The following is a 27,879-nucleotide window of genomic DNA, read 5'->3' as shown; positions in this document are numbered from 1 at the left end:
CAACCACACATCTATCGGTGAACGAGGGATATGACCCTTCTTGGTGTCCACCTGTTTGCTGTCTTCTTTTGTGTTACTGATCGTATTGCACCAAACTGTGAATCCTCTGCCGATGAGTTACGCCGTCACTCTTTCTTTGGGTTATTTGAGGGGAGGGGTTTGAGCGCTGCGTCTTTCTTCCTAAACTCGGTGCATGTGCTTGTGCCAGTGTTTTCTGATCAAGAAATCACCTGCATGTTCTCAGAAAACGGTATCGCGAGTGTGTCTCTCAATGCCCCCTCTGCCCCTCACTTCCCGCTCTTGGCCCCGTTCCCACCCCTCACCCTCGACCCCCCTCCTCCTCCTCCCCCTCCACCTTGGCTCATTAGACGAAAACATGCGTCTGTGCTCCTGGTGGCACCGTACGCTGTTATGTTTTGTAGACCTGCACATCATCCGCAGTGCACATGCGCCGACCTCCTCCTGTGTCTCCCTCGTACACGTTCGCAGCTCATGAGTGCACACCCGCTTACCTCCGTCACCCCCGCCCTCTCTTGTGCTCTTCTCCTTGGCATCTCTTCCACGGCCGCTCTTCTTCCTCCTTCACATCACCCCTTCGACTGAAGGAGTCCGCAAGCACCCTGTATACAGAAGACTGGTGAACCGCTTTTACTTCAGGCGCACGGCAACGGGCAATGCACAGGAGCTACTTCCGCGTCTGGCGATGCAGTGCGCTGGCGCAGCTGTGCAGCCCTTCCCTCTATGCTCTCCGGCAGGGCAGCCGGGCTGCCTACACCCGATTCTCTAGCCTTCTCAGATCCGATTTCAACCTTAGACAGCACCGTAGCCCTGACGGGGCAGATCGTGAACCGCAACGCCAGCTCCAGTCGAAGCTGTCCAGGAGTGCTAACGTCCCAGTATATGCGTGTGACAGAGAAGAGCGACTAGCCCAGCAGGCTCCCCTGTCACCAGTGGCCTCATACCACGACGACAGCATCACAAGTGTCGTGCATGAAAACGCTCTAGGGATTTCTGATGGGGAGACGGCAAGCGCCGCACTCTCGCGGGTGGCGTCTTCGTCGTCTCTGCGTACACGGCACATTCGAAGACAATCACAAGAGAAAGGCCCTGTCGTGTCTTCTGCAACGCTGTTGCGCTCCTTGGAGAAGCGTAACTCGCCGTACGTCTCCACATTGCGCAAGCGTGTTATGCCGAGGCACACCGGCACGCACGGTGCCATCGAAGATCCGAACTCGGCTCATCAGTCAGACGATCAGCGCCGTGCAGCAACTGACCTCCGCGCTGAAGAAACGCGCAGCATTGAACGCGACGGCTACGACCCTGCACTGGTCGTGCATGTCGACTCGCGCCGCCGGCAGGTGCGGCTGAATGACGTCCAGCGCGAGCTCATCTGGAAGGCGCGGCAGAAGCAGTACCACGACATGCTCCAGCGGATGGTTGCCTGCCTCCAGTCCCACCGCAGCCCCGTCGAGAAGTGTCAAACTATCTACAGCCTTCACGACGAAGTGATTGAAAAGCATCTGCGGCTGCGCGCCGACACCTACGAGGACATCTTCCACACGCTATACAGCGTCGGTGTGAGGCGAGGCGGTGGAGCAGGACAGCCCGGCAAGGCGTCTCTGGGCTCCAGTGCACAGCTTGTCAGCGGCGGTGCCGGGTGGGAGAACTGGTGCGGGCAGGAAGGCTCGCTTGGGGGCAGTGGCGGGATACTGCCTGCCGAGCTTACCACGCCCTCGGCAGCCTCCAGCACCGTCCTGAGTCCCCACGGCATGGAGAAAGTATGGGAGATGTACCGCTATCTCGTGGATAGCGGCACTGACCCGACACCACGCATTCTCCAGTACACGATGGGCCTGCTCGAGCATGCCTCCGTCTCCCTCGCGGCGGCGCGGTCGCACACCACCGCGGACGCTAGTGGCACTCCTACTACGCACGGACGTTATCGCGCGCGGTGCTCCGGCCTTATACTGCTCGAAGCCAAGGCTCACTCTCTCATGATGGATGCGGATCGTTTTCACCTGACCCCGACGGAGTACACCGTGAATTCATACATCGCCATCTGCGAAGCGTGCGACGTGATGCACCTCGCCGTGGCCCGCGTAACAGACTACCAGACAAGGCAAGAGCGGCAAGCATCACCTGGCATGTATGCTCGTCTCCTCACAGGGCTTGTGCGCTGTGGCCACTACACGGACGCAATGGCGGTAGTGACTACCATGCAAAACGTTGCGATGACTACCTACCTCGTTAACGCTGTCCTCCAGGCAGCACGGCACTCCCGCGACCCCGCAAGCGTCTTTGCCTTTTACCGCTCTCTCTTCTTCGCTCCGTCGAATCCTCTGCGCGTCAGTGGCGACGGCGACCACGAGCGGGGCGGCGGCGCTGGCAAGGCACCGCGTCCCTGGTGCATTAATGCCACTTCTCGATCTGCCACCGGCTTGGTGCCCTCCCTTGTCACTTTCTCTATCATGGCAGAGGTGATGCTGCAGACGCAGGACTACACTGAACTCACGTTTGTGATTGCCGAGATGCAGTACTACGGTGTCAAGGGCAATGGACTCCTCCTGAACAAGCTCTTGAAGATGATGCACCGGGCGGGGCGTCCACGATCGGAGGTGCGTGCTCTCCAAAGTGCCATGGACGCGAAGCAGGTGCGTGTCTTCGACGAAAACAGAAGAGGTGGGCACGTACCCTCTCTGGAATGAGTCACCTGGTGTTGGTGAGTGTGCGCCTTTACCTTTGGCCGTGGATGAAGTGCACCTCCTTTACTCAACACACGTCGCCGGCACGGTAACCTACTCTCATGTGTTCTCACTGAGGAGGTCGGCAGAGAAACTAACAAGGAAACGGGGAAAAGCACGCTGCGGTCACACATCTGCACGTTTACGCTGTCCGTGGGCATGTCAAGCGTACGACGCCCTCTGTGTGACTGCAGCGCAGGACAGAGGCAAGCGGCGGCTTTGTCTTCTCGCCCACCCGAAAAAGCTACGCGATCGCTTTTCAGCGCCTCTCTCGCATGGCCCCCCCCCCCATCTCCCCCCTCCCCATCTCCCTCCCTCTCCCTCCATTGGCGTTTCGACGTTCGCCCCTGGCACCTCGTGCCGCTCTTCTCTTGCCGCTTTCCGAGTCCCTTCCGTCACAACGCCCCCCCCGCTCTCTCGTCACACGCCGCTTCCGCAGACGAAGTATGCAGTGGACAGAAGTGGACCAGGAGCAGCTGCATCGCTTCTTGGAGGGCTTCACTAACCCAGACCCGTTGGTGCAAGCCTCGAACCTAGAACAGCTCCAAGCCCTGTCGGACTACCCATCTGCATTAGTGTCCACACTCGCTATTGTCTGTGATGCGGCAGCCTCCGTCACTGTGCGACTCTCTGCCACTACGGTGGCCCGCCAGCTACTGCGCTGCGGCGACCGGCTGCCACTCTACCTCAGCGCTACAGGGGATGATCCGGCAACGGCGGCGCAGTCCATAGCAGAGGCCCTCTTTGACGCTGCCCTCGAGGGCTCGTCCTCGCTATCATCGGCAACCACGGCAGCACCACTACAGCGCGCCACAGCGAATCTCATCGCCTGCCTGCTAAGTGGCTTGGCTCACACAAGCCTGGCAGCCACCGCCACTGCACTCTGGTCCCGCATCATATCCTCTCTCCTCCAACGCACAGATCCGGCCACGCTCATCGTGAACCACGCATTTCAAGGCGGTCACTGGCACACAGCTCAGCGTGGGGCCCTGTGCGCTGCGTTGCTGCGCGCGATATGCGAGGCACCCCTTTCCACGTCGAAGGTCCTGCGTGAACGGTTGGGCAGCCAAGCAGCCGAGTGCTTGGCCCTCTGCTCCCTTTTCACGCAGCTGCTGCAACTACTCGAAACGCAGATGGAGACGGAGCAAGCCGCGAGCAGGGCAGCAGCGCGTTTCAATGCGTTGTGGCTGGAAGAGACTCTCACTGCTTTTCAGGCGTGCATGGAGTCCGGTCTTCTGCCTTGTGCTCCCTCAGACTTCTTGCGCGCGCCCGCTAGTGACCAATCTGTCACCTCGCCTGGCGCGGACAGCAGCAGCACCGGCTTGGGTGAGGGCCCCTCTATGCAGGCACTGCGCGCCGTGGGCACCGCAGTTGGCAGTGTTCAAATCGGCGCTCAGGGCCTCCTCCTCCGTCACGTGCTGGGGCGTCTGGAGCTTTGGGACGGCCAGAGTGCGGGCGGCGCTTTCCCGCGCGAGGTGGTTGCGTCTGCGGCTCCTTTCGTGGCGGTTGGCATGCGGTACATGGCCGACGCGGTCGCTCTCGATGCGGTCCATCCTCTTCACGGCGCCTTCCACGCCACGGCAACTCCTCTGCTTGCAAAATTCTGCCATGCGGCGTGCCTTGCTGAGCTCCAGTACGACGGTGCCGGTGAGCCTGACAGTGTTCACGCCGCTGTCTTGGCCTGCATAAACTACGTGACAGAGTGGATGAATACAGAGTGCGCGCATCTCAGCGCACCTTCGAGCCGCCTTGCCGCGTTCTCGGCTCATCCCTCGATGGTGACTGCACCAACAGAGGGCTACGTCTCCTGCCTCTACAGCATGCTCGTAGATGCAGCTACGCTTCCACCATCCGTAGCTGATGCGCTAGAGGAACACACAACACACCAACCGGACAGCGCCGCAGATTTTCTGGTGAAGTCGGCCGCCGGGCGGCGCCGGGAGCCCCGCGGCAGTCACACGCAGAAAACTTATGATGAATGGACTTCGGTTGCCGCCGAACCCGCAGAGGAAACGCGGAACGCGTCAGCAGTCGTAATGCCAGAGAGCTGTGACAAACAGGATGACACCTTACTTGCAGACGCGCTGGAAGTCGCGCTACCGGACAACGGGATACTGCGGCACGCCGTAGCCTGGTGTGCAGCTGGGCTCTCCTGCAAGCAGGCGTGGATGATGGCGGTTGCACCTTTAGTCGTGCGCCCTGCAACAATCTCCCCGCTTGCAAGCCTCGGTGCAGCCTGCGCCGCAGAGTCCGCCTTGTTTGTGAACAACGAGTTCCTCGATAGTATCCTCGCCGAGGACGAAGTCAGCGCCTCCCTCGCCGCAGCAACTCCTGAGCTGCTCGTGCAACATCTTGCAGCGCAGGTGCAGTCTGTCTTGAGCCTCCTCGGCCCACCAACACAAGAAGGCTTTGGCACTCGCGCTCCATTCTTTGTGCGCATCCAGGCTGTGAGGTATCTTGGAAGGCTAGTGGTTGGCCTACTGGACGCATGGCAGCACACTTCCAGCGCTGATCACGTGATTCGAAGCAGGTCAGGTATTGAAGAGCGTGCCCACAGGGTGATGCTTGCAGTCGGTGGCCTGGAAAAATTGCTTGGCCTTGTCCTCGGTCACCTGACCACGGAGGTGAGTAAAGCCGCTCAAGTAGAATGTGTCAAGACCCTCAACTCCGCTCTTACCTCATACCTGAAGGTGATGGAGCAGCTGATGCGCAGTGCCGTGAACAGCGGTGCTGCATCGGACCTCGAGGAGGAATCTCTGGGCAGCACCAGCGGCAGCAGTGGCGATATGGATGCCGGTGACGAAAGCGGCGATGCAGCTCGCCATCTTTTGCTCAGTGACGCCTGCGAACGTGCGCGCGTCTTTTTTCAGTCCTTCGGCGCCACGACGGACCTTTGCGCCGTTGTGGAGGTGTTGCGTGTTGTTTCTTCACACCTCCCGTCCTTCCAGTGGAGCGTCCGGCAAGCTGTGTACCACCTCTTCAGTGAAGCACTGCCCTCGCTCTGGCGAACAGCACCATTGGTGGACTCCTTGTCTGCAAGCCAGGCGGATGGCACCCACTCAGTAGCATCGTACTCGGCTCGTTTGGTCACCGCGCAGGTTTTGGAGGCGCTGGCCCAGCACTACGCGACACTCCTCCGCAGCTCTTCCCTTTCCAACAATGCCTCTCCGATGCTGGAGATGGCGACGCTGCTGACGTCAATGGCGGATGTGACGAGTGCGATGGATGGTGGTGCACTGGAAATGGTCGTACCGTGGATTCTGCAAGTGGCACATCACATGCTCGACCTCTACGCTCACTATCTCACCCGTCGCGCACACTCCGATCACTTGCCAACTGCTGACAGCGCAAGTGGGGTTGTGGACATGACAGATATGTGCATGGTGAGCCTCGATCTCGTGAGCTGCGTGTGCGATGGTGTCATAGACCGTGACGCGCTGCTGGAGCAGCAGCTGCGGCCGAAAGAAGATGGTGGTGCTTTCGGGACTATGGATGCGCGTGTGATGGCGCTTGCAACGTCGATGCTCCTCCCTCCCGCCGCCAGCGGCATCGGATGTGATGGCGCGCCCAGCAGCTGCAGTGGTTCTGAGGCGCTGCCAAACCGCTGCATAGCGCTTCTGGCTGCATGTCAGTCACTGGCAGATCATCCAACCCATGTCTCGACAAGGCTGAACAGTGTGACTGCGGACGGTGCTGTTGAAGATGAAGCGTTCTGTCTGTCAGATGAGTTCGGTGACGTGCGCCGAGCCTGCTTCGCCATCGTTTATGACTGTGTCTTCCTCGTTGCGTATCGTTCTTCCCTTTTTCGGCCTCTTGATGTGGCTGTAGCGCCCGACACTGGGCTGGTGAGCAGCCCGAGATGTCTTTCCGGCTCCCTTGGAAGAGATCTCTTTGCGTTGTGCATGCGCGAGGTGCTTCCCTCTAGTACGCCTTTGTCTGTGACGCAGAGTGCAGACTACGCAGCGCGCTTCCGCTTCGTCTCGGCCCACAACGCTGCAGCCTCCGATGCATGGCTTTGTTTGGGGTCTCTCTTGAGTCTTTGGGACCAGCAGCACTGGCAGACGAGACGCAGCGCCGCGCGTGGTGCGCAACCCACATGCGAAGGAGAACGCGGCCCACGCTCGGTGTTCCACATTCACGGACTCGAGTCCACCGCAGAGCTGCACTCTCACGGTCTGCACACCCTGAACTATCTCTTGGCTCTTCTACAAGACACGAGAGGCACCATCATGTCCAACATGAGGCTGAACATGACCACCGCTGCCTGCGGTTTGGCAGTGCTGCTATGCGACTCTGGTCGTTCGCACACCGATTCTGGTGCACTGGCACCTGTGTGTCCTCTCCCCTTCGCCACCATCTCTGCCACATTTTCGGTGGCCGCCAGCACTCGTATACAGGAGTACGCTCCCAATGCCTCGGGCGGAGACCTGAGCGGCATCAGCGAAGCTGCCCACGTGCTGTGGTGCCTCGGCCGCCTGTGGCAGGAGGCGGTACAACCGCTTCCCCAGGACGCATTGTGCTCATTTCTGCGCTCGAATGGAAGGGAGACCACCAAGACGATTTTGTGGTGGACGCGATGTGTGTTTGGAGCGAAGAAGCGGCTGCCGCCTGCTGACCCCCCTGCGTCGGCATCTGCCCCCTTCTGGGGATCCCTTCTGGAGCTGTGGCGACCTGTCGCGCGCGCACTTGTGCAGGCCGCGAAAGGGAAAGCACTCTCACTGACGCAGGCGCAGCTCTCCGAGCTGGGTCAACTGGAGCGACTGTGACAACGGAGAGCAACGCAGTGCGGACGCAGGAAGAACATGTCGCTGCTTTGCGGTTCCGTTTGTGGCCCACTGTTTTTCCTTACTAGTCATTGTAACGCACGAGTAAGAATCATCCAAATGTGGGCCGCATTGCTAGGGGTGAGGAATCTCTGGTTTAACGGGCGGGTGACTCGAGACATGGCCGTTCGCAATGACCGTCGCGGAATGCGTGCGCGCACCACCTCACCGCCTGCACACAGCAGCAGTACTGCTTCTCTTTGTTTTGGGCAGTTACCGAGGACATGTACGTACCTGAAAAACATTCTGGTGGTGCCTCTTGGTGACGGCGCTACTACGGAGATGTGCAACCACGGTTTCTGTGCTCTGCGCCCTATGTGCGTCATCGCTCACAGCCCCTTTCTCGCTTCCGACGGTGGCACATGCATCTACACTTTTCCTTTCCCTTTATCATTTCTCGGCTTACCCCGTTTATGGTGTTGTCCACTTGCGCTGTGATCCTTACATCGTTGCGTCAACTCACTCCCCACCAGTCCGCCACTTTCCATTCCGCTACCGACAGCATCATATACACCTCCGCCCCACTATAGTCCAAGCAGGAGACATGCCGTCGGCCCCCACCTGCCAGCACGGATCGTACCACCAGTGCGAGTGCTACGGTCACAATACGCAGCTTCCCAACTACCGCCACGATATCAGCAACCCGCGTACGCTGCAGGGATATTACGCCCCAAATGGCGGGTGCCCCTGCCCTGCCACGTGCGGCGCGGAAAAACATGGGCTGTACTGTTCAGACCGCGGAGCAGACGCGTCCGCCATGCCCAAGCTGACCTTTCGCGCCGCGGACGGCCCACACACGGTTCACTCGGCCTCTGACGTCGACGGGAACGGCCGCGACCCGGCAACAAGCATCCGCACCGCCTTTCCCAACTCGCGCAACTACGGCGGCACGGTGGCCCAGCGTGGCCCCACCACTCTGAGCACGAGGGCACAACTCAGTGCATCTCGCAAGGCGCGTGCCGAGGCCAAACGCGAGGAGCGCGCGCAGGACCGCAAAAACTTTTTGCGTGGTGTCCTGCGGGATGAGATGCTTGCCCGGATGGATGCAGAAGGTAAGCGGGCGGCGCTCGAGGCGGATACGGGCCTCATGGGCACCCATCACGGCGAAGAGTACGAAGCAAATCAGCGGGCGGCGGGCAGCATGCGTGGTGGGCTTGACTCCACATCGCGTGACCCGGACACCGTCCTCACCCTCGGAGAGCAATACCGAGAGATCATGGACGAACTGGAGTACGTGGCAGACCAGCCTGTTGGCTCCAAGTACAACATCATTCGTCTACACTACCTCGTGGAGGAGGAGGATCGGTTGAACCGGCTCCGTTTGCAGGAGCGCATTCGGAAGACAGCGGAGGCCATGCAGAGCAAAAAGTGATGGGCGTTTAAGTTCCCATCGTGTTTTGTTCTTCTGTGGCCCAGCAGGTCTGTGATGTGCGTCTTATCCCCCCCCCGTGTCCGGCAGAAAAGCACCTGCTGCCCTGCGACAAGTTTGCTCACACATGCCGACACATCACCTGTTTTGTCACCCGTACTGTACCTCACCCCACTCCCTTCCCCTCGTCCATGTTGTTCTGTGCACGTTTTATGCAGGCAACAATTCACCCTCACTCCTTTCTCTCTTTCTCTGCCTGACCGTCCGTCCCCCCCCCCTCCGCCACTCCCTCTCGCCTGGTCTTCTCTCTCCCGCTGTTGACTTCATGTATTATGCTGTGGCTTCTCGTGCTCGTCCTAGGCTGCCGAGTCAAAGTCGCTCACGCACCCCCTCAACGGCACCCGTGGAGCGGCTCAAGCCGCCTCTTCGTTGGTAGATTGACTTTCCTGTCCCTCGCGGTATGTGTCCTGCGTGCTGCCTTACGCCACGGTGCGTTTGTGTGCGTGATCGCGTTCGACGTACTATACGTCCAAAGGTGCCTCCTCTCTGCCCACCTCTCCTGCACGCGCCTCAGGACCGTATCTTCTGTGTATTACCTGGCAGCCCAAACGACTTCCGCCTGCACCTGTGCACGCTCACACCTCAGCAAGTACGCGCAGTCGCGCCTTTGCATCAGGCTCGAGCCTCCGCTCATGAAGCCCCTCCTTCTCCTCTCCGTGTGTGTCTCGTGCACGCCGTCTTCCTACGTTGGTCCCACTGCCCCGCCTTTGCTGCTTCTTCCGTCTCCTCTCCCTTGCGCCTCCCCCTCATCAACCCCTTCTTTTGATCTCCGCCTGGCCCCCTGTGCCTACTTGCGTGGTGTATTCACTTTCTCTTTCACAGCTCCGTGTGCGACGCATCGCATCCCTACACAGTGACCGCATAAGCCACCACTCTCCTCATAACTCTTCTCAGAACGCACCAATGAGCATTACCGCCGGTACGCTGCCTCCGGTGAAGGGCACCTCGGTCAAGAAGTCGCCGCGGAAGGGACGGCCGGCAGACAGCATGGGGAACGGCACTGGTGCTGCAGCGGACCCTCATTGCTACCACAAATGCCGCTGCTACGGTCATGACGATACACTCCCCAACTACAAGCTTCTCACGATTCCGCGTACCAACAACTACTACGCAGCCACTGGAGGCTGCCCGTGCGTGCCTCGCGTAGCAGCGCACCCTGGTAGCTGGCGACTGAAGGAGGGTCAGCTGCGCTCTTCTACCTATCGCTGCGGCACTGGGTGCATCAAGAAGAGCGCTGCACTGACTTTGGGGTGCTGCCACCACAGCGGCGACCAGTACGGATGGCGGCGGGGGCCGCACACGGTCCTGGATAAGAACACCGCAGCGACGGGCAAGTGTGACACGTTCGGCAATCTCGCCTTCAAGTCCACCTCCCGCGCGTACTGCGCTGTGGGCGGCGACGACCTCAGCGACGTGAGCAGTGCGTCTCCACAGAAGCTGGAGGATTTGGAGGCGCTCATTCTTGAGGAGCACCAGCAGCGCATGCGTGTAGAGGAGGACGTCGATGAGCTGGCCGGTATCCAGCGCAACGGCACGGCGGACTGGTACAAGAAGATCCACCACGACGCAGAACGCCGCCGGCTGCTTGCGCAGATCTCCGAGGTGGAACTACAGGATCTTCTGCGTGATGTGAAGAACATTGTGGACCGCCCGCTCAACCAGACGAACATGGATCTGCTGCGTCGCATCCTGCACCGCCAGGAGCACCTCCAGCGCCAGCGTGAGTACTATGCTGCCCAGGAGCTGGAGTGATGTGACGTTGCACTCCACAGCCCAAGGGTGGCCAGATGTCAGAAAAGACAGGAGGGGGAGAAGACAGCACCGATGGCCTCACCGGTCGCATTCCTTTTGGTGCATCGAATCACAGCAGAGGTGCCAACGGATCTCACGCCTCCGTCCCAAACCACCGCACGCGTCATGGTGGCCGAAGCTGGCGGCGTGGTTTCTTTTCATGTTATGTTGTTCCTTCTCCATCCCTCTCTTGCCCTTCGCGGTAGTATGTGACTCGATGCGTCAAACCGTGGGAAGGACATCCCGTGCTGGTGCGACCTCACCTCCCCCTTCTCCCACCTACCCACCCACCCCCCTCGTTCGCTCCTTTTCGTTCACTTCGTAGATGTACAGCGGCGCCTCTCCCCTTTTGCCCTCGTTTCTTTCCCTTCTACTTCGTCCATTACGCATGCATATGGTACGACATGCCTCCCTCTCCCTTGTACTCGTTTGCGTTGTCGATTATGATGCATGTGTGTGTGTGTGTGTGTGCTTCGCCTCTGTACGCATGTCAGCCTTCAAAACGTGAAGTTGGCTGATACCCCTGTGCATTCATTCAGCATGCAATGCGCGGCAGCGGCAACAACTCGGCGATGGACAGTCATGCGTGTGTTTTTTTTTGTTGTGTTTTTCTCTCCGCACGCCTTGCTGTCCCCTGCGTGCCCTTGAAGCAGTGGTGCCTTAAGACGTGTGCCCCAATTATTTCTCTGCTCTGCACTAGCTCCGCAGAAAGCCTCCGACACGCTCTGCCGCTGGGCACACACTGGTGCTTATCAGTTCTTGAGTCGCCACAAGCATCATCACGGCTCCTCTCCCTTCACCTCTACCTCCTGTGTCGTTCCTCACGCACCCCAGTCAGCTCAGCTGCCAAGGCTCTGGTGGGTCGCCTGAACGCTGCGAGTAATTGCATCACATCAGCACGATATCGTCGACATCTTGCTCTCCCCATCTGAGGAGGTGTCTATATAGGCGACTGACGTCTTGCGTGGCCCACAGCCCAGCTGCGCCATTTACACATAGAAAAGACGCGCACGCGCCGCTCGTCGAACGCTTCATCGCTTCTCGGTTAGCTTCACCGCACCCTTTCGAACCTGTGCGCACCCATGATCCGCAGCTACTTTGATCTGGACGACATTGGAGCCTGCGAGGAGCCTGTCGCAGTCACATTCACCGTCCCGTCGTTCAGCATGGGCAAGGATCTCACCGTTCGCACCCACGAAGGCGAAACAGTGTCTGAGGTGGCGGCGGGCTGTGTGGCAACCGTCCCTTTGTGGGCTGCGACAGCCCTTCGCACTGAAGGGTACGTCAGTGTTCATGCACCTCACACGTTCTCCCTCGCTACGTTTCGCGAGTTTAAGACGGACCCACTTGCCCCCAGCCTTCATCGCAAGTCACCGTACTTCTACCAAGCCGGGCTGCAGCTCTGCCGGCTTCTGAGCAACCCCACGTCGAGCGGCCACATGAGCGCCGAAGGCAACCGACTTGCCGCGCAGCTGTTCCGTCTCTACCAGCTTCGCTACCTGCGCATCATCTTCGCTGCTGCCAAGAAAGGGTTTGATCTGAACGACGTCCGCGACAGGCTGGAGGAGTCGGAGCGGCATCTGCTCGACTCATACCTTCGCGGGCAGGCCGAAGAAGCGCTGTGGTATGCGAACTTTACTTAGCACTTCGTGTCTGTGAGAAAAAGCGTTAGCCCTGCTCTCACATGCCAAAATCTGGTGGCGGGACACGCTGATCAGCCACGTGATTGATCCAGCATCGTATCCCGAAAGACGCACGCCTTGCGGTCTCATCTGATTCTCACCCTTCATTTATTGTTGTTGCTGGTGTGTGACGGCAGCGGATGCGCGCCTAACACGCCTTTGGCGTAGAGATCTGACACGGCGCAGCGCATCATCCTCGACGTTTCAGTCTTCCGCTCTATTCATGCAACTCTCTTCGCATACGTGTGCCGCTGCTGTATGCAATGAACCTAGCGAAATCACTCCCCCCACACACACAAACCTCCTCCTCCGCCACATCTCCTCAAATCCGTGACCTTAGTCACTCAGAGATACTCAGCCAGTGCGACATTCAATACCCCCGTCACCGGTTTCTCCCGTGCTTCTTTCCCCTTCTTTGTATTCCTGTGTGCACCATGACTGACGAGTCACGCGACTCCTCCCCCGAAACAGGAGATGACCGCCCGCCGGTGAACCATGACTCCGTCTTGCGCTACCCGTTTCGAGAGATGCGGATGGAGTGGTTTGACGACTACATGGATAACATCTCTCCGTCGAAGCGCGTTGCCGTAGCAACTCGGCTGATGGACTGTCTGATGGCGCACACGGTGCTCCACGAGGACCCGTTCCTCGAAAAGGCGGTGACGTTCATTTACAATCGTGTGGCAACTCACGAGACGTTCCGCAACATGACTGGTGTCTTCGGCGAGGCGCACGATGTCTTTCGGATTGTGTGCATGACGGCCAAGTTCACTGTGTCGAACGCCAGCGAAAAAAATGCATTGCTCAACCTGCTGGACCAGCACTGCACACGCTTTCAGGCAGCGGCGCAGAAGACGAAGTCCGAGAACTCGGAGACCCTCATCGCGGCTGCCGGGCACGTGACGGAGTGTGTGTGCTCTCTGCGCAAGAACATGGCCTCTGCCGAGGCCTTTCGCCGCCTCATGGACTCTATCAAGTTTCTTTTCTTCACCGTCAACACTCGCAACGGCGTTTCGCCGTACTCGTCGAACGGCAAACTACTCTTCAACACCTTTGTGTGCTGCGATGGATGCCCTTGCTACGCAAAACTGCGCACCGGTCCGACGGTCTTCCTGCGCGACATGGAGAAGATCAAGGTGCTCGACTGCGTCATGATCGCCGCGGTCAACGCGAAGGACGCGCGCATGCACGACACCACCTCCAAGTTCCTGCACAACTTCTGCAAGGACTTCATGGAAAACCCGCACCTGGACGACATTGGCCACCTCGTCCACAACGGGAGGCTCTTCTACTGCCGCACAGCCCTGTTCGACGCCCTCGACAACATCGAGTCCATCTCGTCCCCGCAGAGCGACATCGCGGACTTGCCGAGCGCGAAGACGTTTACCTTGGACCGCATCGTCCTGGCAGTACTGTGGGTCAAGAGCGAGGTGAAGGAAATTCGGCTTCTGTGTAGCCTAGTTCCCACCTTGAACGAGGCCCTCTCCTCTGCTGAGGCTGCCTACAGCCGCCTGGACTGCGAGGATGTTCTGCAGGTGCTCTACACTCTCAAGGAGCACATTCTGACCGTGTTTCTCGCCCTCAGCGCCCCCGAATATCACCTCGCCGTGCATAGCCGCGACGTGTTTGTCGGAAAGCAGGCTGACATGAAGTGTGCAAGCCCGTCCTGCCCCGGTACCACAAAAGACCTCCTCAAGTGCAGCGGCTGCGACGTCACGTTCTACTGCTCCCCCGAGTGCCAAAAGGCGGACTGGGACAAGCACAAGAATTTCTGCCACGAAATCGAGTCGCGCCGCAGCCAGCCCGCATCGCCCACGATAGTGTATGGACCGGTCCAGGTTTTGAAGCCGGTGTCGCGCCGCAATGACTGAACACTGTTTTAAGAGAGAAAACCAAGACCCCACTAGCTGCGCCGCTCATTCGGCCGGGTTGCGGCCTACCCCGCCGCCCCCTTTATCCACCACCCACCACCCCTCGGCCCGGGCCAACGAGCACCGCCGTGATACCCCGCCCCCAAACCACGCCCCCCTTTCCAAACACCGAAAAACTTACACCCAACGCCAAACCCCCCGGCTGCCCCTTGGCCAGGCCCCAAGCACCCCGGCGGAAAGACCCCCCCCCAAACCCCGACGGCCCCAGCCGGGACCCCCCCTTGCCCCGCCAAAGCCAACGGCACCGCTGGGGGCGGACGCCCGCTTCGAAGAACACGCCGCAGACCCCCCCCCAAAGAAGAACACCCACCACACGGGCAAAAACAAAAAGCGCAGAAACAACAAACCCACCGAGCCCACACAACACAGACGCAGTTAATATGCCACAAAGCGCACCACAAACAAAACCATCAACCCGCTCTAAAGAACCCGCGCCCCCTCATCGCCACCAGCCCCCCCCCACACACACACACAAAAAAAAAAAAAACGAAATCCCCCTGACCACAACGCCACCTTGGCAAATAAGAATCGCCAGCAACCACACGCACGCCCCAGCTCCTTCCACGCTGAAATTTTCGTTCCCCTTTAATAGGCCTTGAGTCCCCCCCCCCCTTGTCGCAAAAAACTTCCCGCCCCGCATCTGCCCCAGGCCCCCCGCCGCTTCACGTGCCCCAAACCCCCGCCGCAGAAGCGAAACCCGAGAACAGAATCGCCAAGAGCCTCCTGGATAGAAATCCAAATTTACAGCAAAACAACCCATTCACCCAAGGTGCCGAAAAGGAACACCAAGCACATCCCATACAGCAGAACATCCCCCCCCCGCAAGACATCTTGCCTTTAACCGTTTTTCGCCCAGCAAGAAACCCAACTGCTCCCAAGCCCCTTGCCCCATACCAGCCCCCCCCCCCTTTCCTTTTTTCAAAACACCCGCGACAAGACAAAGATACATACCTTTCCACCCCCCCCCATTATTCACCGATGCCCTCCCCTCCCCCACACCACGGCGCCCGATATACAAGATTTCCGCCCAAAACACACTAAGAACGCTTCCTGCGTTCCCCGCACCCCCGCCAACAGCACCCAAAAGGTGTTTTGGCCCCGCCCCGATCTTCATCTATCACCCAATGCCCCCAACCCCCTCCCGACGCAAAGCGCCCCCGGAACACAAACCCTTTTGTACCACCTAACAAACCCGTACCCGCCCCCTCATTCCGAAAAGAAAAAACACAGAGCGCAAAGGTCCTAACAAATGGCATCCCAGGGTCCAGCGCACCCTCACTCTGTGTTTTTGTGTTTGGAAGCCGAGCCGCTCCTCTATCCCTTGCCAATGCTGCACCGCTTCTGGCCGTAACAGGGTCAGGCGCCTACCCCCGCAGGGGGGTCGGAGCAGCGCACGCCTCTACCGATGCCGGCGGCGAGGCCGCGGATGGCGTTGCGTGGGAGGGATCTTTGACAGCGGACACGTTTGCGTCATCCATGTGATGGGCAGGGTGTCGGCGCGACCCAAACGCATCGCGGGCAGCTCCCGCTGCCTCGTGGCGTGGGGCCTGGGCCACCCCGGGCGTGCGCCAGGTGGCTGCCGGCATTGCGCGGGTGGCTGTGGGGCGGGGACCGTGCTGGGGCGGCTGGGCCAGCATTGCGTTGGAGCGTTTCTAGCGCGGCTTTGCGTCACGCGATCGGGCCTGTTGCAGTCCTTGCGTAGTGGATGCCAACTTATCTGTTATGGAAAAGTGGAAATTTCACGAAGTGTTTTTTTTTGTTTGCTGTTATTTCGGTCTGGGTGGGGGGCCTGGGGTGCTTGCGCTGGGGGGGGGGGTTGGGGACTTTTGAATATCAGAATGAAGGGATGATCGCTTAACTTAAGCATGTATGTATATATGCACATATACGTGTGACCTATTTATATGCACACGCACTGATGTGTGAGCGTACAAGTGCGCACTCATCATGTGTCTTTTGATCTTTCTTTTTGGAGCCGTGAATTCTTTCGCCCCACCGGTTGCCGTGTCGTGAAAAGTTTCAGTGGCGCACCCCATAAATGAGCCAGGGTTTGGGAACCATTAATGTTGCTCTAACAAAAAGTGTATGTTGAAACACTGGAACTGGGGGGCGGCTCTTGATAGAAAACAAAGGGGGTTTGGGTGGTGTTCTGTTAAGAAAATGCTGCTGATAGGCGGTTTGCCCGGCTCTTTTTTTGCAATCAGTAAGCGGCCTGGTATGGGGGTCAATATTGTTTTTGCTGCTGGTTCTGGTTATTTTTTCTTCCAGTTTGACTCGATGCCGGCTCAAATGAATAAGCTTTACAACGGGGTAGACATGACGGTCGTGCGCGCAGGGTGCCGGCAGCCAGGGGGGCCGCCAGCAGAGGACCCCGGAGTTTGCCAACCCTTTTTGCCGCCCGCCAGGGCCGGCGCCTACCAGAAAAAACTTTGACAGTTTTGCCAAATCACACGTTATATAGAGAACAGGTTGAAAACCATCGGTGTATTTTTTATGGTGGAAAAAGCATAACAAATGACGGTGGGGCTGTCGTCCAGGGAGGCCGCTGATCGAAGGGCGCGCAATCACTTCAACAAAAGGCTTAGCTACAGCACAAAGAGTTATGAATTTTTTGCTGCGTTTCATCACAGCAGCACAAAAAGAGACGCGTTCGCCATTTTCCGTCGGTGTTGGCGGTTTCCTAAATTTGCGGCCGGAGCCAACCAAGGATGAGACCCCCGCCGCTGTGCATTTTTTCCAGGTGGGCTAGCAAGGCCGTTTCTTAGGTGCGGGGGTGATTCTTGCTGTGGCAACCTCTTTGGGTGTTTTCGGGGCCTTTTTGCCTTTGCATCTTTTTGGGGTGCAGGCGATGCTTTCTGCTAAAGCGTGGGCGCGCCGGGGGCGCGGGCAACAAGGCCCCCACCCCGTGGACAAAGCCGCCGCCCCGCGCGCCCCAAACCAAACGCATTTGAAAGCACGGCCCTGTTCCACAGTGGGCGCCCGTCACAAAAGAGCCCCTGCAAAATTTATGTGCCGCTTTTCTTCATCTGTTTAAAAAAAAATGCCCCACCAGTACCAAAAAATTTTTAGCGATGGAACAGTCTCGCTTTAATCACCCAAAAAGGGGTTTGCAGGCGGATTTTTCTCTCGCGTTTGTCTGTTTCCTTTTTTTTTGGTGTTGGTGGTGGGGGTGGGGGGCTGTCGCCTGTTGTGGCGTGGATAAACCACCCCGGCGGGGGCTGCTTATCTTTTGCGTTTCCATGCCATTCTGGTTTGTGGGTTTTTCAGCCCGCCACGCGGGGGAGGGTCAGCGGCACTAAAATGACGCTAGTCATTGTCATGCCAACCCGCTGCGCTACAAGAGGCGCAGGCGGCGGTCGGGCCTCGTGGGTGAAGAAACAATTGGGGCTTTCTTCTCCTTGTGGGCCGTTGTTTTTTGTTTTTGGCCAGGACTATCAAATTCCTTGATCTTGGTTATGGACTCGCAAACTCTACGGGGGGATGGTGCCGTTGTGCTGCGGATTGCCGTGATATCTCGTTCGTTTCTGCTTTCGCAGGTGTGACTCGACAGAGTTCTTATGTCGGTGCTTCTGGGGGGATGTGGTGGTGACTTCTCTTTCTTTGAAACTCGCATTTTGAGTGGCGGCAAATCGTCGTTAGTGTTTCGCTTTCGCTCGGCGTCCTCTTTCTGGGTTTGGTGTGGTTATGCTGGGACTCATCGCCAGGGGGGCTGTTGATCTTCCAAGGGGGCCGTTGCCGTTATTCTTTTGCTGGGGGTGTTTTAAGGGATAGATTCAAGTGCGGCATGAAAGCTTTTTTTAAAGGTTTTAATCCCCGGCATTCCTAAAGGGGAAAAAGTGTTCAGGATAGCATCTTTTTGTGCAAAGAGTACGCAGAGTCCTTTTTAGGGTTTTTACGCCTGCAGCAAACTGCTGTTTCAAAGTTCTTCACCGACAACCCAAAATGAAGGGGTGAAAAGCGGTTGGTGCTGAGTCGGGCTTTTTTGCGGAGGAAAGGGCGGTGCTCTGTAAATTTTTTTTTGTTTTTTTTTTTTGGGGGGGGGGCTTACCGGCGTTTCAATAGCCCTCTGCAGGTGGAAAAGATGATCAGTACGCTGAGGGGTGCGGAACGCTCCGATTGAGGTGAGTACAGGTCTTGGAATTTCGCTCATTGTGCGAGGGGTGCCAAAGGGAAAAGGTTTCCTTCAGCCTCATCCAACAACACGGCGGTGTATCTCGGGGGGGGGTCTTTTGACGCTGGCGGATCTCCCCCTAGACGCGTTCACTCAGAGGTGGGTTCCGGCCGATTGCAAGGTTGGTGTGGATTGCAAGATCGTGTGGAAAAAAGCAGCACCACTTCTGGGCATTGGGCAAGGCGCCTGTTGAAATGCTGGCTTTCAGGAAGCGGGTGATGGCTGGCACAGATGGGGCATGGGGGCCGCTGTGGGTGAAGCTGTATGCCTGCACCCCCTAACGGGGCAAATCCCGGGAGTGCGGGGATGACTGTTTGAGGGCACTCGTTGCCAAATGAGTGCTAGGGAGTCTCTTGCTTTAGCCATGCTGGCATGGTGTGCTGCACCGACAGAATCTCTCGCACCAGAAACACGGCTGGATATTCGTGCACCATTTTTACGCTTAAGGGGCTGCTCATGCAGGAAGCAGCTGATGCTTTGTTTCTCGACGTGCTCAGACAGGCCTGTAAACCTATTGTTTCTACGTAGGACTGCCTTACATCGCATGACACCTGGCCTCTGGCTGGATAGCCTTACCGCATGATCGTGAAGCTCTTCCCCCGCGTCTGCGCTAATCATCCGACATATGCTCTTCGAGTCTGAAAATGTGGCGACTTTGGCGTTTGCATTATTACGAGGATGGTCCTGAAGTGCCATGTGATCGAAGGTGTCCCGTTGCTTGTGCCTCTGAGAGCTGTGTGTGTGCGCGCCTCTGAAACACGGGTCGACAAGTCTGAATGATGCTGGTTATGGGCTTATTGACTCGCGAGCTGTAGTGGCGCTGGGTTGTTGCAAGCTGTTTTAAAGAGGGTCAGATGCTGTAAAGGGTGTTGCTCAGTTCCCTTCATGCATGAGACGCGCAGAGTGCTGGAGATTCACAGTCTTTACCATTTTATTAAGCAAATTCCATTTGTCACAAGAGCTGTTGTCGAAGCGTTGATTTGTGTCTCTGAATCATGCGCTTGCCCCAGGGAGGCTGCTGTGCTGCTCGGACTCTGCTTTGGTGCTTGATACAAGGCTGCGACCTCAGGGGAGCGCTGCGCAGCACACAAGAGCTGATCACAATTCATCTACATGACACACCTCCTCCTTCTTGTTCTGCGTCATCCTGCTTTGATAATTGACTGCAAAGGCTTTGCCTTATATGTCGCCCATCCTCTGCTCTATCTTTGATTTTTGATCAGTCTCCAGATCACTCAGTAGACAAAACTGCAATCTCTTCTCTCTGTCAAGTATGCACTCGACTCGCCATGCTTTGCGTCAACGAGCGGTCCTCGTCACAGGGGCGAGGACACCCTTTGTCAAGTCCTTTGGGGCTCTGATGAAGGCAGACACGCTGGATCTGGCGAGTGCATCCGTAGCCGGTCTCCTCAACAAGACGTCGCTGGATCCCAGAGACATTGACCACATCGTGTGGGGCAACGTGGTGCTTCAAGGAAGTGCTCACAACTGCGCGCGCGAGATAGTGATTGATCTGAACATGCCGAAGAAGATTATCGGCAATCTCACAAGCATGGCATGCGCGAGTGGACTTAGCTCGCTCTCGCAGGCATGCATGCTGATTGAGGGCGGGCATGCTGATGTCGTTATTGCCGGTGGGAGCGACAGTGTGAGCAATACAGAGGTCCCACTGCCACGCGCCGTGACTTACGGGCTGATGATGGCCCAGAGGAAGGGCGTCATGAGCTTCTTCAAGGAAGCGGGCTACAATCCGTTGAAGTGGTTTCCGGGCGGCATTGCGCTGACAGAGCGGAGCACTGGAAAGACCATGGGGTGGCACGGGGATCTCATTGCGGAGCTCAACAGCATCTCGCGCGAAGACCAGGAGGCTCTGGCAGCGGCTTCGCACGCTAATGCTGCCCGGGCTGAAAAGGCGGGGTACTTCAAAGAGGAAATTGTCCCTGTCACGATTGATAAGAAAGGCAAGAAGGCCGAGGTGACCTGCGACGATGTTATGCAGCGCGACACTGAGAAGATGAAAGCCAAAATGCCAAGCCTCAAGCCTGTTTTTCGAAAGGAGGGAGGAACCATCACGGCTGCCACGTCAAGCACCTTGACAGATGGAGGTAGCGCCATGCTCGTCATGTCTGAGGAGAAGGCGAAGAAGCTTGGATACCCGACCGATGTTTGTGTCAAGAGCTGGTACTTCTCCGGAATCGATCCTTATCCGCAGCTCCTTCTCGCACCTGTTCTGGGTTGGGGTCCAGCGCTGAAGAAGGCGGGTCTGACGCCGAAGGACATCGATCTCTACGAGATCCATGAAGCCTTTGCGGCTCAGGTGCTCGCGACGATCAAGTGCCTGAAGTCGCAGGAGTTCTTTGACCGGTACGCTAACGGCGCCAAACCTGTTCTAACGGAGGACATTGACTTGTCGAAGCTGAACGTGAATGGCGGGTCCCTGGCACTGGGTCACCCGTTTGCTGCAACTGGTGGTCGGATTGTGACCTCGCTTGCTAATGAGCTGCGACGGTCCGGCAAGCGTCATGGCCTTGTGAGCATTTGCGCTGCTGGCGGTCTCGGCGGCGTTGCTATTCTAGAGCACACTCCGAAGAAGTGATTTCCGTGGAGAGAGCCAAAGACACGCATGCTTTGGTTTGAAGTGTGCAACTAATGAAAACGCTGACATCATGTTTCAACCATTTTTCCTTTGTTTATACAATTTCAGGCCTACTTTGACGCCATTGATGGCGGCTACAGCACTGGTTATCTGCACGAAAAATGAGAGAAGTCAAAGGAGTTTGAAAACGCACTCGATTCGTGGGAGCTTGCCACTTTTGCTTCCGAACACAATGCGGCCGATGTTCCTCTTACCATGCCCCTTTTCTTTCTTCTGACTTTTCGCACATTTTATTATGTCGACCTGGGCAGTCGGAGATGTCCTCTCTCTGCCATGCCCTTGTTCAACGGTCCGTCTATGTGAACGGTCTAAGCACACCACTTTGGCACGTTTCAAGATGCTTTGGTGCATGCACACACGCTGGATCTGGCGAGTGCATCCGTAGCCGGTCTCCTCAACAAGACGTCGCTGGATCCCAGAGACATTGACCACATCGTGTGGGGCAACGTGGTGCTTCAAGGAAGTGCTCACAACTGCGCGCGCGAGATAGTGATTGATCTGAACATGCCGAAGAAGATTATCGGCAATCTCACAAGCATGGCATGCGCGAGTGGACTTAGCTCGCTCTCGCAGGCATGCATGCTGATTGAGGGCGGGCATGCTGATGTCGTTATTGCCGGTGGGAGCGACAGTGTGAGCAATACAGAGGTCCCACTGCCACGCGCCGTGACTTACGGGCTGATGATGGCCCAGAGGAAGGGCGTCATGAGCTTCTTCAAGGAAGCGGGCTACAATCCGTTGAAGTGGTTTCCGGGCGGCATTGCGCTGACAGAGCGGAGCACTGGAAAGACCATGGGGTGGCACGGGGATCTCATTGCGGAGCTCAACAGCATCTCGCGCGAAGACCAGGAGGCTCTGGCAGCGGCTTCGCACGCTAATGCTGCCCGGGCTGAAAAGGCGGGGTACTTCAAAGAGGAAATTGTCCCTGTCACGATTGATAAGAAAGGCAAGAAGGCCGAGGTGACCTGCGACGATGTTATGCAGCGCGACACTGAGAAGATGAAAGCCAAAATGCCAAGCCTCAAGCCTGTTTTTCGAAAGGAGGGAGGAACCATCACGGCTGCCACGTCAAGCACCTTGACAGATGGAGGTAGCGCCATGCTCGTCATGTCTGAGGAGAAGGCGAAGAAGCTTGGATACCCGACCGATGTTTGTGTCAAGAGCTGGTACTTCTCCGGAATCGATCCTTATCCGCAGCTCCTTCTCGCACCTGTTCTGGGTTGGGGTCCAGCGCTGAAGAAGGCGGGTCTGACGCCGAAGGATATCGATCTCTACGAGATCCATGAAGCCTTTGCGGCTCAGGTGCTCGCGACGATCAAGTGTCTGAAGTCGCAGGAGTTCTTTGACCGGTACGCTAACGGCGCCAAACCTGTTCTAACGGAGGACATTGACTTGTCGAAGCTGAACGTGAATGGCGGGTCCCTGGCACTGGGTCACCCGTTTGCTGCAACTGGTGGTCGGATTGTGACCTCGCTTGCTAATGAGCTGCGACGGTCCGGCAAGCGTCATGGCCTTGTGAGCATTTGCGCTGCTGGCGGTCTCGGCGGCGTTGCTATTCTAGAGCACACTGCCAGGAGGTAGATTACGATCGACGACTTAGCGCAGTATGTTTATTTTGATGTTTTCAAAGCGCGTACGTGCGCTGTTTTCTCTTCCTTTGTTTTTCTGACTCTCTGCTCGGCTGTGTTTACGTCTGCTAGCACAACTAACTCTCTCATCCTCTCTCTGAAGGCAAATCGACAACAATGACGTGGTCGAAGCTGAATCCCTTGCGTGAAGGGATGCTGCATCCCCTGGTCAGCTTAGTAAAGATGCTGCTACTCATTCTCGTTTTGGTCCCTCGAATCATTTTGCGCTTCCCTTTTTCGCACTGTTTCGCTTCGGCGCTACACGACGACGGCCAGTCAAGAACCACCTGATCAGAGCAAGGCCATGACTGTCTGGGCAATCGGAACAACGAATCGTGCCAAAGCAGAGAGCGTCGTCACAGTTGTGAACAGGTGCTTTCCTAATGAGACCCATGAGGTGCGTCTTTGCAGCGTTAGCTCCGCGGTCAGTGATCAGCCCATGTCGGCAGAGGAGACCCAGCGAGGTGCTCTAAACAGAGCCAAGGCAGCTCTGGAAGTCACTTCCGACGCTGACTACGGTGTCGGGCTGGAAGGTGGCATCGAGCACATTGCTGGTCGTTGGTTCGAGTGCGGATGGATGGTCATTCTAGAGCGGAAGACGGGCAAGTGCGGGATCGGATCTTCTGCGCGTTTTGAGATGAGCGAAACGATCATGAGGCCCATTCTCAACGAAGGGAAAGAGCTAGCGGAGGTGATTGACAACCTGACTGGTGAAGAGGACGTGCGCTCCGGCCTTGGTGCAATGGGCGTGCTGACGGCTGGCCGCCTTGGCCGCGCAGCAGCTTATGAGCACGGGCTGGTGTTCGCGCTAGCTCCGTTTCTCTCTGACAGCAAGTATTGGTGAGTGCTATCGATACATGTTTGAACTTACGGCTGCAATAGTAAACAACGCCGAGTGCTTAAGCGGCAGACCCTCAGCGCCGCCATCACGTGAGCATAAAAGCAACTTTGTGTGCGAGAGAAGACTTGATGTTCCTTGCCCTGCTATTGGGTGTTTGAGATCCGTGTGTCTGCGGTCTTGAGAGCCTACTTTTAATTCTACTCTTTCACTGTCCCACGTCAATTGAAATGAGGCTTGCACTCGCAGAGCTCTGCCATCACATTCGCTGTAGATGTTCACCTTGGTCGGGGTTGGCCTTGGCGATGCCTCCGACGTCACCGTGAAGGGTATGAACGCCGTCAAGGAGGCGGATGTCGTTTTTCTAGAAGCCTACACCTCTTTCCTCATCAACAGCAATGCAGAGAAGCTGGCCGGCATCTACGGCAAGCCAGTTATTCTTGCGGACAGAGAGATGGTGGAGAGCGGGGCTGTCCTGGACGACGCGAAGGTCAAGAAGGTAGTTCTTCTTGTCGTCGGCGACGTTTTCGGCGCGACAACGCATTCGGACCTGATTGTGCGCTGCAACCGGCAGGGGATCGAGAGCAAAATCGTACACAATGCCTCAATCATTAACGCTGTGGGTTGTTGTGGCCTGCAGCTCTACCGGTTTGGACAAGTGATTTCTCTGTGCTTCTGGACAGAGACGTGGCGTCCAGACTCCTGGTACGAGCGCCTACAGAGCAACAGAGCTGCCGGCATTCACACTCTGGTTCTCCTCGACATCAAGGTAAAGGAGATCTCTGACGAGAATCTTGCGCGTGGGCGCAAGATCTACGAGCCTCCGCGCTACATGACGATCAGGCAGGCCATTGAGCAGATCCTGGAGGTGGAGGGCTACAAGCAGGGTGGCGCTGTGGCCGCTGATGGCTCGACTTTCGCGGTGGGTTTAGCGCGCGTCGGCTCCGAATCGCAGCAAGTGGTAGCGGGGACGATGAAGGACTTGCTCAGTGTCGACTTTGGCGCGCCGTTGCATTCGCTCGTCATCGCCGGTGACGTACACGATTGTGAGCAGGAGCACGTCGATCTGTTTCGGATGGCAGGGCAGTGAAGCTGAGTGAACTTGTAAGCCTCCTTAACGACATTGAAGAGATTTAGCACAGCGAAAAGCAGGTTCCGCGTTGAAGCTGTGTACTCGGTAGCTAAGAGGCGTTTTTTTCGTCTCGCACTGTGCCTCATGCTATTCCTTCTTTCCTGCACTGACGACAGGCACCACATTTGCTCTCTACACCCCGACCTCTCTCGCTCTTCTTCTTTGCTCTCTTTCTCTTGCCCCCCACGGACTTCAGCTTTTCGTATCGAAGGCTAGAGCTTTGTCCATGAGTTGCGTGTCTGTGGACGCACTGGTGCTTATTTCTGAGCACCTTCCCGGCCAAACCGGAGCTTGGGTCAGCTCTTCGCCTCGGGCACGTAGGTCAAGAGAGATGTCGTCGCAAGGGCTGTATCTTTCGTTCAATTGGTTCAAGGACGCGGCTTCTTCCTCCTCGCAGCGAGGCAGGCGATCACAGCTACGATGCGAAATCAACGACGTCCAAGGTATGCGACTGTGCCGCTGGTGGCTGCTGAGGTGCTCCGGCGCTTTTCGACCCGCACCGAGCACCGCTTGTGTAGCTGAAGCCACCCCTCCATCAGGAACGGCTCGGCTGCGTCCGCCACCCAAGCTTTCCCAGTACATGGAGTGCCCTTTGCGGGTGTGCTGCTGGGGAAACCGTCACGCGTCTGCGGCGCTGAAGAACGGGACCGTCAGCACCATCGATATACCACGGCTGAACTGCTCTCTAGGGGAGTTGCTTTCCTTGGGCCGTATCGAGTGTGTGGGAATCAACGGGTCAGCTCTCTCCCCTACACCGCCGGAGTGGTTGTCGTGCCTGGCCGTCGCGCGCGGGACCGAGAAGCTCAGTATCAAGTCAGCCACGCTGCCCTTGAACGAGCTTCTGTCGTTTCTGTACAGTAGCACTGCTACCCTGCGGGTGGTGGAGATTGCCGGGATGGCCTTGCCGCGGCTTCAGATGTTCGCTCTCGCATCTAGAATCGAGGAACTGGTTCTGGACAGCGTGACAGTGCACCCTCACTCTGTTGTGGCGATTGGCAATGCAGAGAGACAGGGGAACGGGCAGCCACCACCGCCATCGAATTGGGTCCCACTTTCCGACCTAGCTTCCCTGCAGAAACTGCGCAGGCTGGACATGACAAACTGCAAGGGTGACTTTGACTGCGCAGGGATCGCACGATGCTGTTTCTTGCGCTCTGTGCATTTGAGCGGCTGCAACGTCAAGGACGCGGATGTACCACACCTCGCTCAGTTGCCATGTGTGGAGGAGCTGCTCCTTTCGAGGACGCGCATCACCAACGTCCAGGCCCTCGCGGCTGGCAAAGGGCTACGGATCATTCAGCTCTCAAATGCACAGGTCGACTCAGATGGGATAGACGGGCTGCAAACACTGCCCTACCTGACCCGACTTGATTTATCCTCCACGCTCGTGAGCGACGTCAACTGCTTGGGGCAGAGCCAGAGCCTCATCTACTTGAATCTCGCCAAGACCCATGTGACGAGCGAGGGCATCGCTGGCCTGTCACGTCTGCTGACTCTCGAGCACTTGATGCTGAACAACAACAACATTCGTGACGTCTCCTTTCTGGCAGAATCCCATTCCCTAAAGACGCTCTCGCTGCAGAGCACCTTGGTGGACTCTGCCGGTTTGGAGGGGTTGGGGCGGCTTCGAACGTTGCAAGATTTGTCGTTGGCACACACCCGTGTCACCAACGTCACGAAGTTACAGCACTGCCGCAATCTGTGGAGGCTTGACCTACAAGGCTCGTTTGTCGATCAGGCCGGGATTGTTGGTCTCGAGCGACTTCCGAAGCTGCGCGTTCTTGTGCTGTCGAAGACGGACGTGGCCTCGCTGGAGCTGATTTTGAAAAGCGAGTCCCTCGAGCAGCTCGAGGTCAAGTTCAGTCACGTGAATGAGAGGAGCGCTTTCTTCGGTGTGACAAAGGCGTCGGCGCTGACAGATGTGACGTTGACGCACTGCGACGTCTCCGATATCAACAATCTGGGTATGTGCAAGGAGCTGCGGCTGCTCAACGTGTGGTCGTCCAAGGTAACTTCGGAGGGTATTGCTGGGCTGTGCGACGCCAGGTCGCTGCAAGAGGTTGATCTTGCCGAGACCGCGGTGACAGACATCAGCCCGCTCCTGAGTTGCACGAAAATACAGGCTCTAATCTTGTACAGGTCTTCAGTGAGATCCCTCGACGGAATAGGGGCACTTCAGCAGCTTCGCCGCCTCGACATCGCTGAGACGTCTGTGTCGTCGATACGGAGCTTGTCGGCTTGCCAGAGATTGGAAATCTTGAACCTTTCCAACACGGCTGTCGACGATGATGGGTTTCAAGGTATTGGGCAAGCGCAGTCCCTCAAAGTGGTGTCGATGTCGTTCACTGCCATCACTCAGGTTGGACAGCTTGGACAGTGTTCCCATCTTGAGGAGCTGCATGCCCAATCGTGCCCAGTGACCTCGGAGGGCCTCGTCGGTCTCGAGAGGGCCTGCTGCCTCGTCAAGCTGAATCTCTCGTACACAAAGCTACAAAGCGGCATTCAGCGTTTAACCAACTGCCGCAAGTTGCTGAAGCTCAACGTGAAGTTCACCGAGGTGCCGTATGATGAGGTTGCCTACGTCAAGCGCCACCTTCCCAGTTGTCGCGTGATGAATGATGCGGCGCAGCGCATGGCGAAGGACGTGACCTTGCTGACATAGTGACGTGAGAGACTCTGACGCGTAGCCGCCGTGCACGCACCAGATCGACCACCTGTGCTTTTTCTTGATTTTTTTTGTGACTTTCGTTCTATTACCCTGACGGCAGGGGAACACCTCAGCGCATGGCATCTCAGGGTTCAGCGCACCCTCACTCTGTGTTTTTGTGTTTGGAAGCCGAGCCGCTCCTCTATCCCTTGCCAATGCTGCACCGCTTCTGGCCGTAACAGGGTCAGGCGCCTACCCCCGCAGGGGGGTCGGAGCAGCGCACGTCTCTACCGATGCCGGCGGTGAGGCCGCGGATGGCGTTGCGTGGGAGGGATCTTTGACAGCGGACACGTTTGCGTCATCCATGTGATGGGCAGGGTGTCGGCGCGACCCAAACGCATCGCGGGCAG

At 57.4% G+C, this 27,879-nt stretch overlaps 11 protein-coding genes across 11 annotated transcripts; all 11 read left to right on the top strand.

Moving 5' to 3' along the window:
- Positions 1–674: 674 nt before the first annotated feature.
- On the top strand, positions 675–2,705 carry LMJF_31_1700 (conserved hypothetical protein; the record flags this gene model as incomplete). The annotated part of the gene is made up of 1 exon (XM_001685104.1): positions 675–2,705. The coding sequence occupies one exon, from the start codon at positions 675–677 to the stop codon at positions 2,703–2,705; it is 2,031 nt and encodes a 676-aa protein (XP_001685156.1).
- A 311-nt stretch (positions 2,706–3,016) lies between these two features.
- On the top strand, positions 3,017–7,507 carry LMJF_31_1690 (conserved hypothetical protein; the record flags this gene model as incomplete). Its single annotated transcript, XM_001685103.1, has 1 exon — positions 3,017–7,507. One exon carries the CDS (start codon positions 3,017–3,019, stop codon positions 7,505–7,507), a length of 4,491 nt encoding a protein of 1,496 aa, XP_001685155.1.
- A 601-nt stretch (positions 7,508–8,108) lies between these two features.
- LMJF_31_1680 (conserved hypothetical protein) lies at positions 8,109–8,936 on the top strand (the record flags this gene model as incomplete). The annotated part of the gene is made up of 1 exon (XM_001685102.1): positions 8,109–8,936. The coding sequence occupies one exon, from the start codon at positions 8,109–8,111 to the stop codon at positions 8,934–8,936; it is 828 nt and encodes a 275-aa protein (XP_001685154.1).
- Positions 8,937–9,896: 960 nt separating this feature from the next.
- Positions 9,897–10,745, top strand: LMJF_31_1670 (conserved hypothetical protein; the record flags this gene model as incomplete). The annotated part of the gene is made up of 1 exon (XM_001685101.1): positions 9,897–10,745. The coding sequence occupies one exon, from the start codon at positions 9,897–9,899 to the stop codon at positions 10,743–10,745; it is 849 nt and encodes a 282-aa protein (XP_001685153.1).
- A 1,121-nt stretch (positions 10,746–11,866) lies between these two features.
- On the top strand, positions 11,867–12,427 carry LMJF_31_1660 (conserved hypothetical protein; the record flags this gene model as incomplete). Its single annotated transcript, XM_001685100.1, has 1 exon — positions 11,867–12,427. The coding sequence occupies one exon, from the start codon at positions 11,867–11,869 to the stop codon at positions 12,425–12,427; it is 561 nt and encodes a 186-aa protein (XP_001685152.1).
- A 473-nt stretch (positions 12,428–12,900) lies between these two features.
- Positions 12,901–14,337, top strand: LMJF_31_1650 (conserved hypothetical protein; the record flags this gene model as incomplete). The annotated part of the gene is made up of 1 exon (XM_001685099.1): positions 12,901–14,337. The coding sequence occupies one exon, from the start codon at positions 12,901–12,903 to the stop codon at positions 14,335–14,337; it is 1,437 nt and encodes a 478-aa protein (XP_001685151.1).
- A 5,504-nt stretch (positions 14,338–19,841) lies between these two features.
- Positions 19,842–21,164, top strand: LMJF_31_1640 (thiolase protein-like protein; the record flags this gene model as incomplete). Its single annotated transcript, XM_001685098.1, has 1 exon — positions 19,842–21,164. One exon carries the CDS (start codon positions 19,842–19,844, stop codon positions 21,162–21,164), a length of 1,323 nt encoding a protein of 440 aa, XP_001685150.1.
- A 564-nt stretch (positions 21,165–21,728) lies between these two features.
- Positions 21,729–22,805, top strand: LMJF_31_1630 (putative 3-ketoacyl-CoA thiolase-like protein; the record flags this gene model as incomplete). The annotated part of the gene is made up of 1 exon (XM_001685097.1): positions 21,729–22,805. The coding sequence occupies one exon, from the start codon at positions 21,729–21,731 to the stop codon at positions 22,803–22,805; it is 1,077 nt and encodes a 358-aa protein (XP_001685149.1).
- Positions 22,806–23,156: 351 nt separating this feature from the next.
- On the top strand, positions 23,157–23,696 carry LMJF_31_1620 (conserved hypothetical protein; the record flags this gene model as incomplete). Its single annotated transcript, XM_001685096.1, has 1 exon — positions 23,157–23,696. One exon carries the CDS (start codon positions 23,157–23,159, stop codon positions 23,694–23,696), a length of 540 nt encoding a protein of 179 aa, XP_001685148.1.
- Positions 23,697–23,964: 268 nt separating this feature from the next.
- On the top strand, positions 23,965–24,780 carry LMJF_31_1610 (diphthine synthase-like protein; the record flags this gene model as incomplete). Its single annotated transcript, XM_001685095.1, has 1 exon — positions 23,965–24,780. One exon carries the CDS (start codon positions 23,965–23,967, stop codon positions 24,778–24,780), a length of 816 nt encoding a protein of 271 aa, XP_001685147.1.
- A 268-nt stretch (positions 24,781–25,048) lies between these two features.
- On the top strand, positions 25,049–27,484 carry LMJF_31_1600 (hypothetical protein; the record flags this gene model as incomplete). Its single annotated transcript, XM_001685094.1, has 1 exon — positions 25,049–27,484. The coding sequence occupies one exon, from the start codon at positions 25,049–25,051 to the stop codon at positions 27,482–27,484; it is 2,436 nt and encodes an 811-aa protein (XP_001685146.1).
- Between the last annotated feature and the right edge of the window lie 395 nt (positions 27,485–27,879).

Source organism: Leishmania major, chromosome 31, assembly GCF_000002725.2.
Source record: "Leishmania major strain Friedlin complete genome, chromosome 31".
Lineage (NCBI taxonomy): Eukaryota > Euglenozoa > Kinetoplastea > Trypanosomatida > Trypanosomatidae > Leishmania > Leishmania major.
The sequence above is the reverse complement of the archived record's forward strand: the minus strand, read 5'-3'. Positions and strand labels throughout refer to the sequence as shown.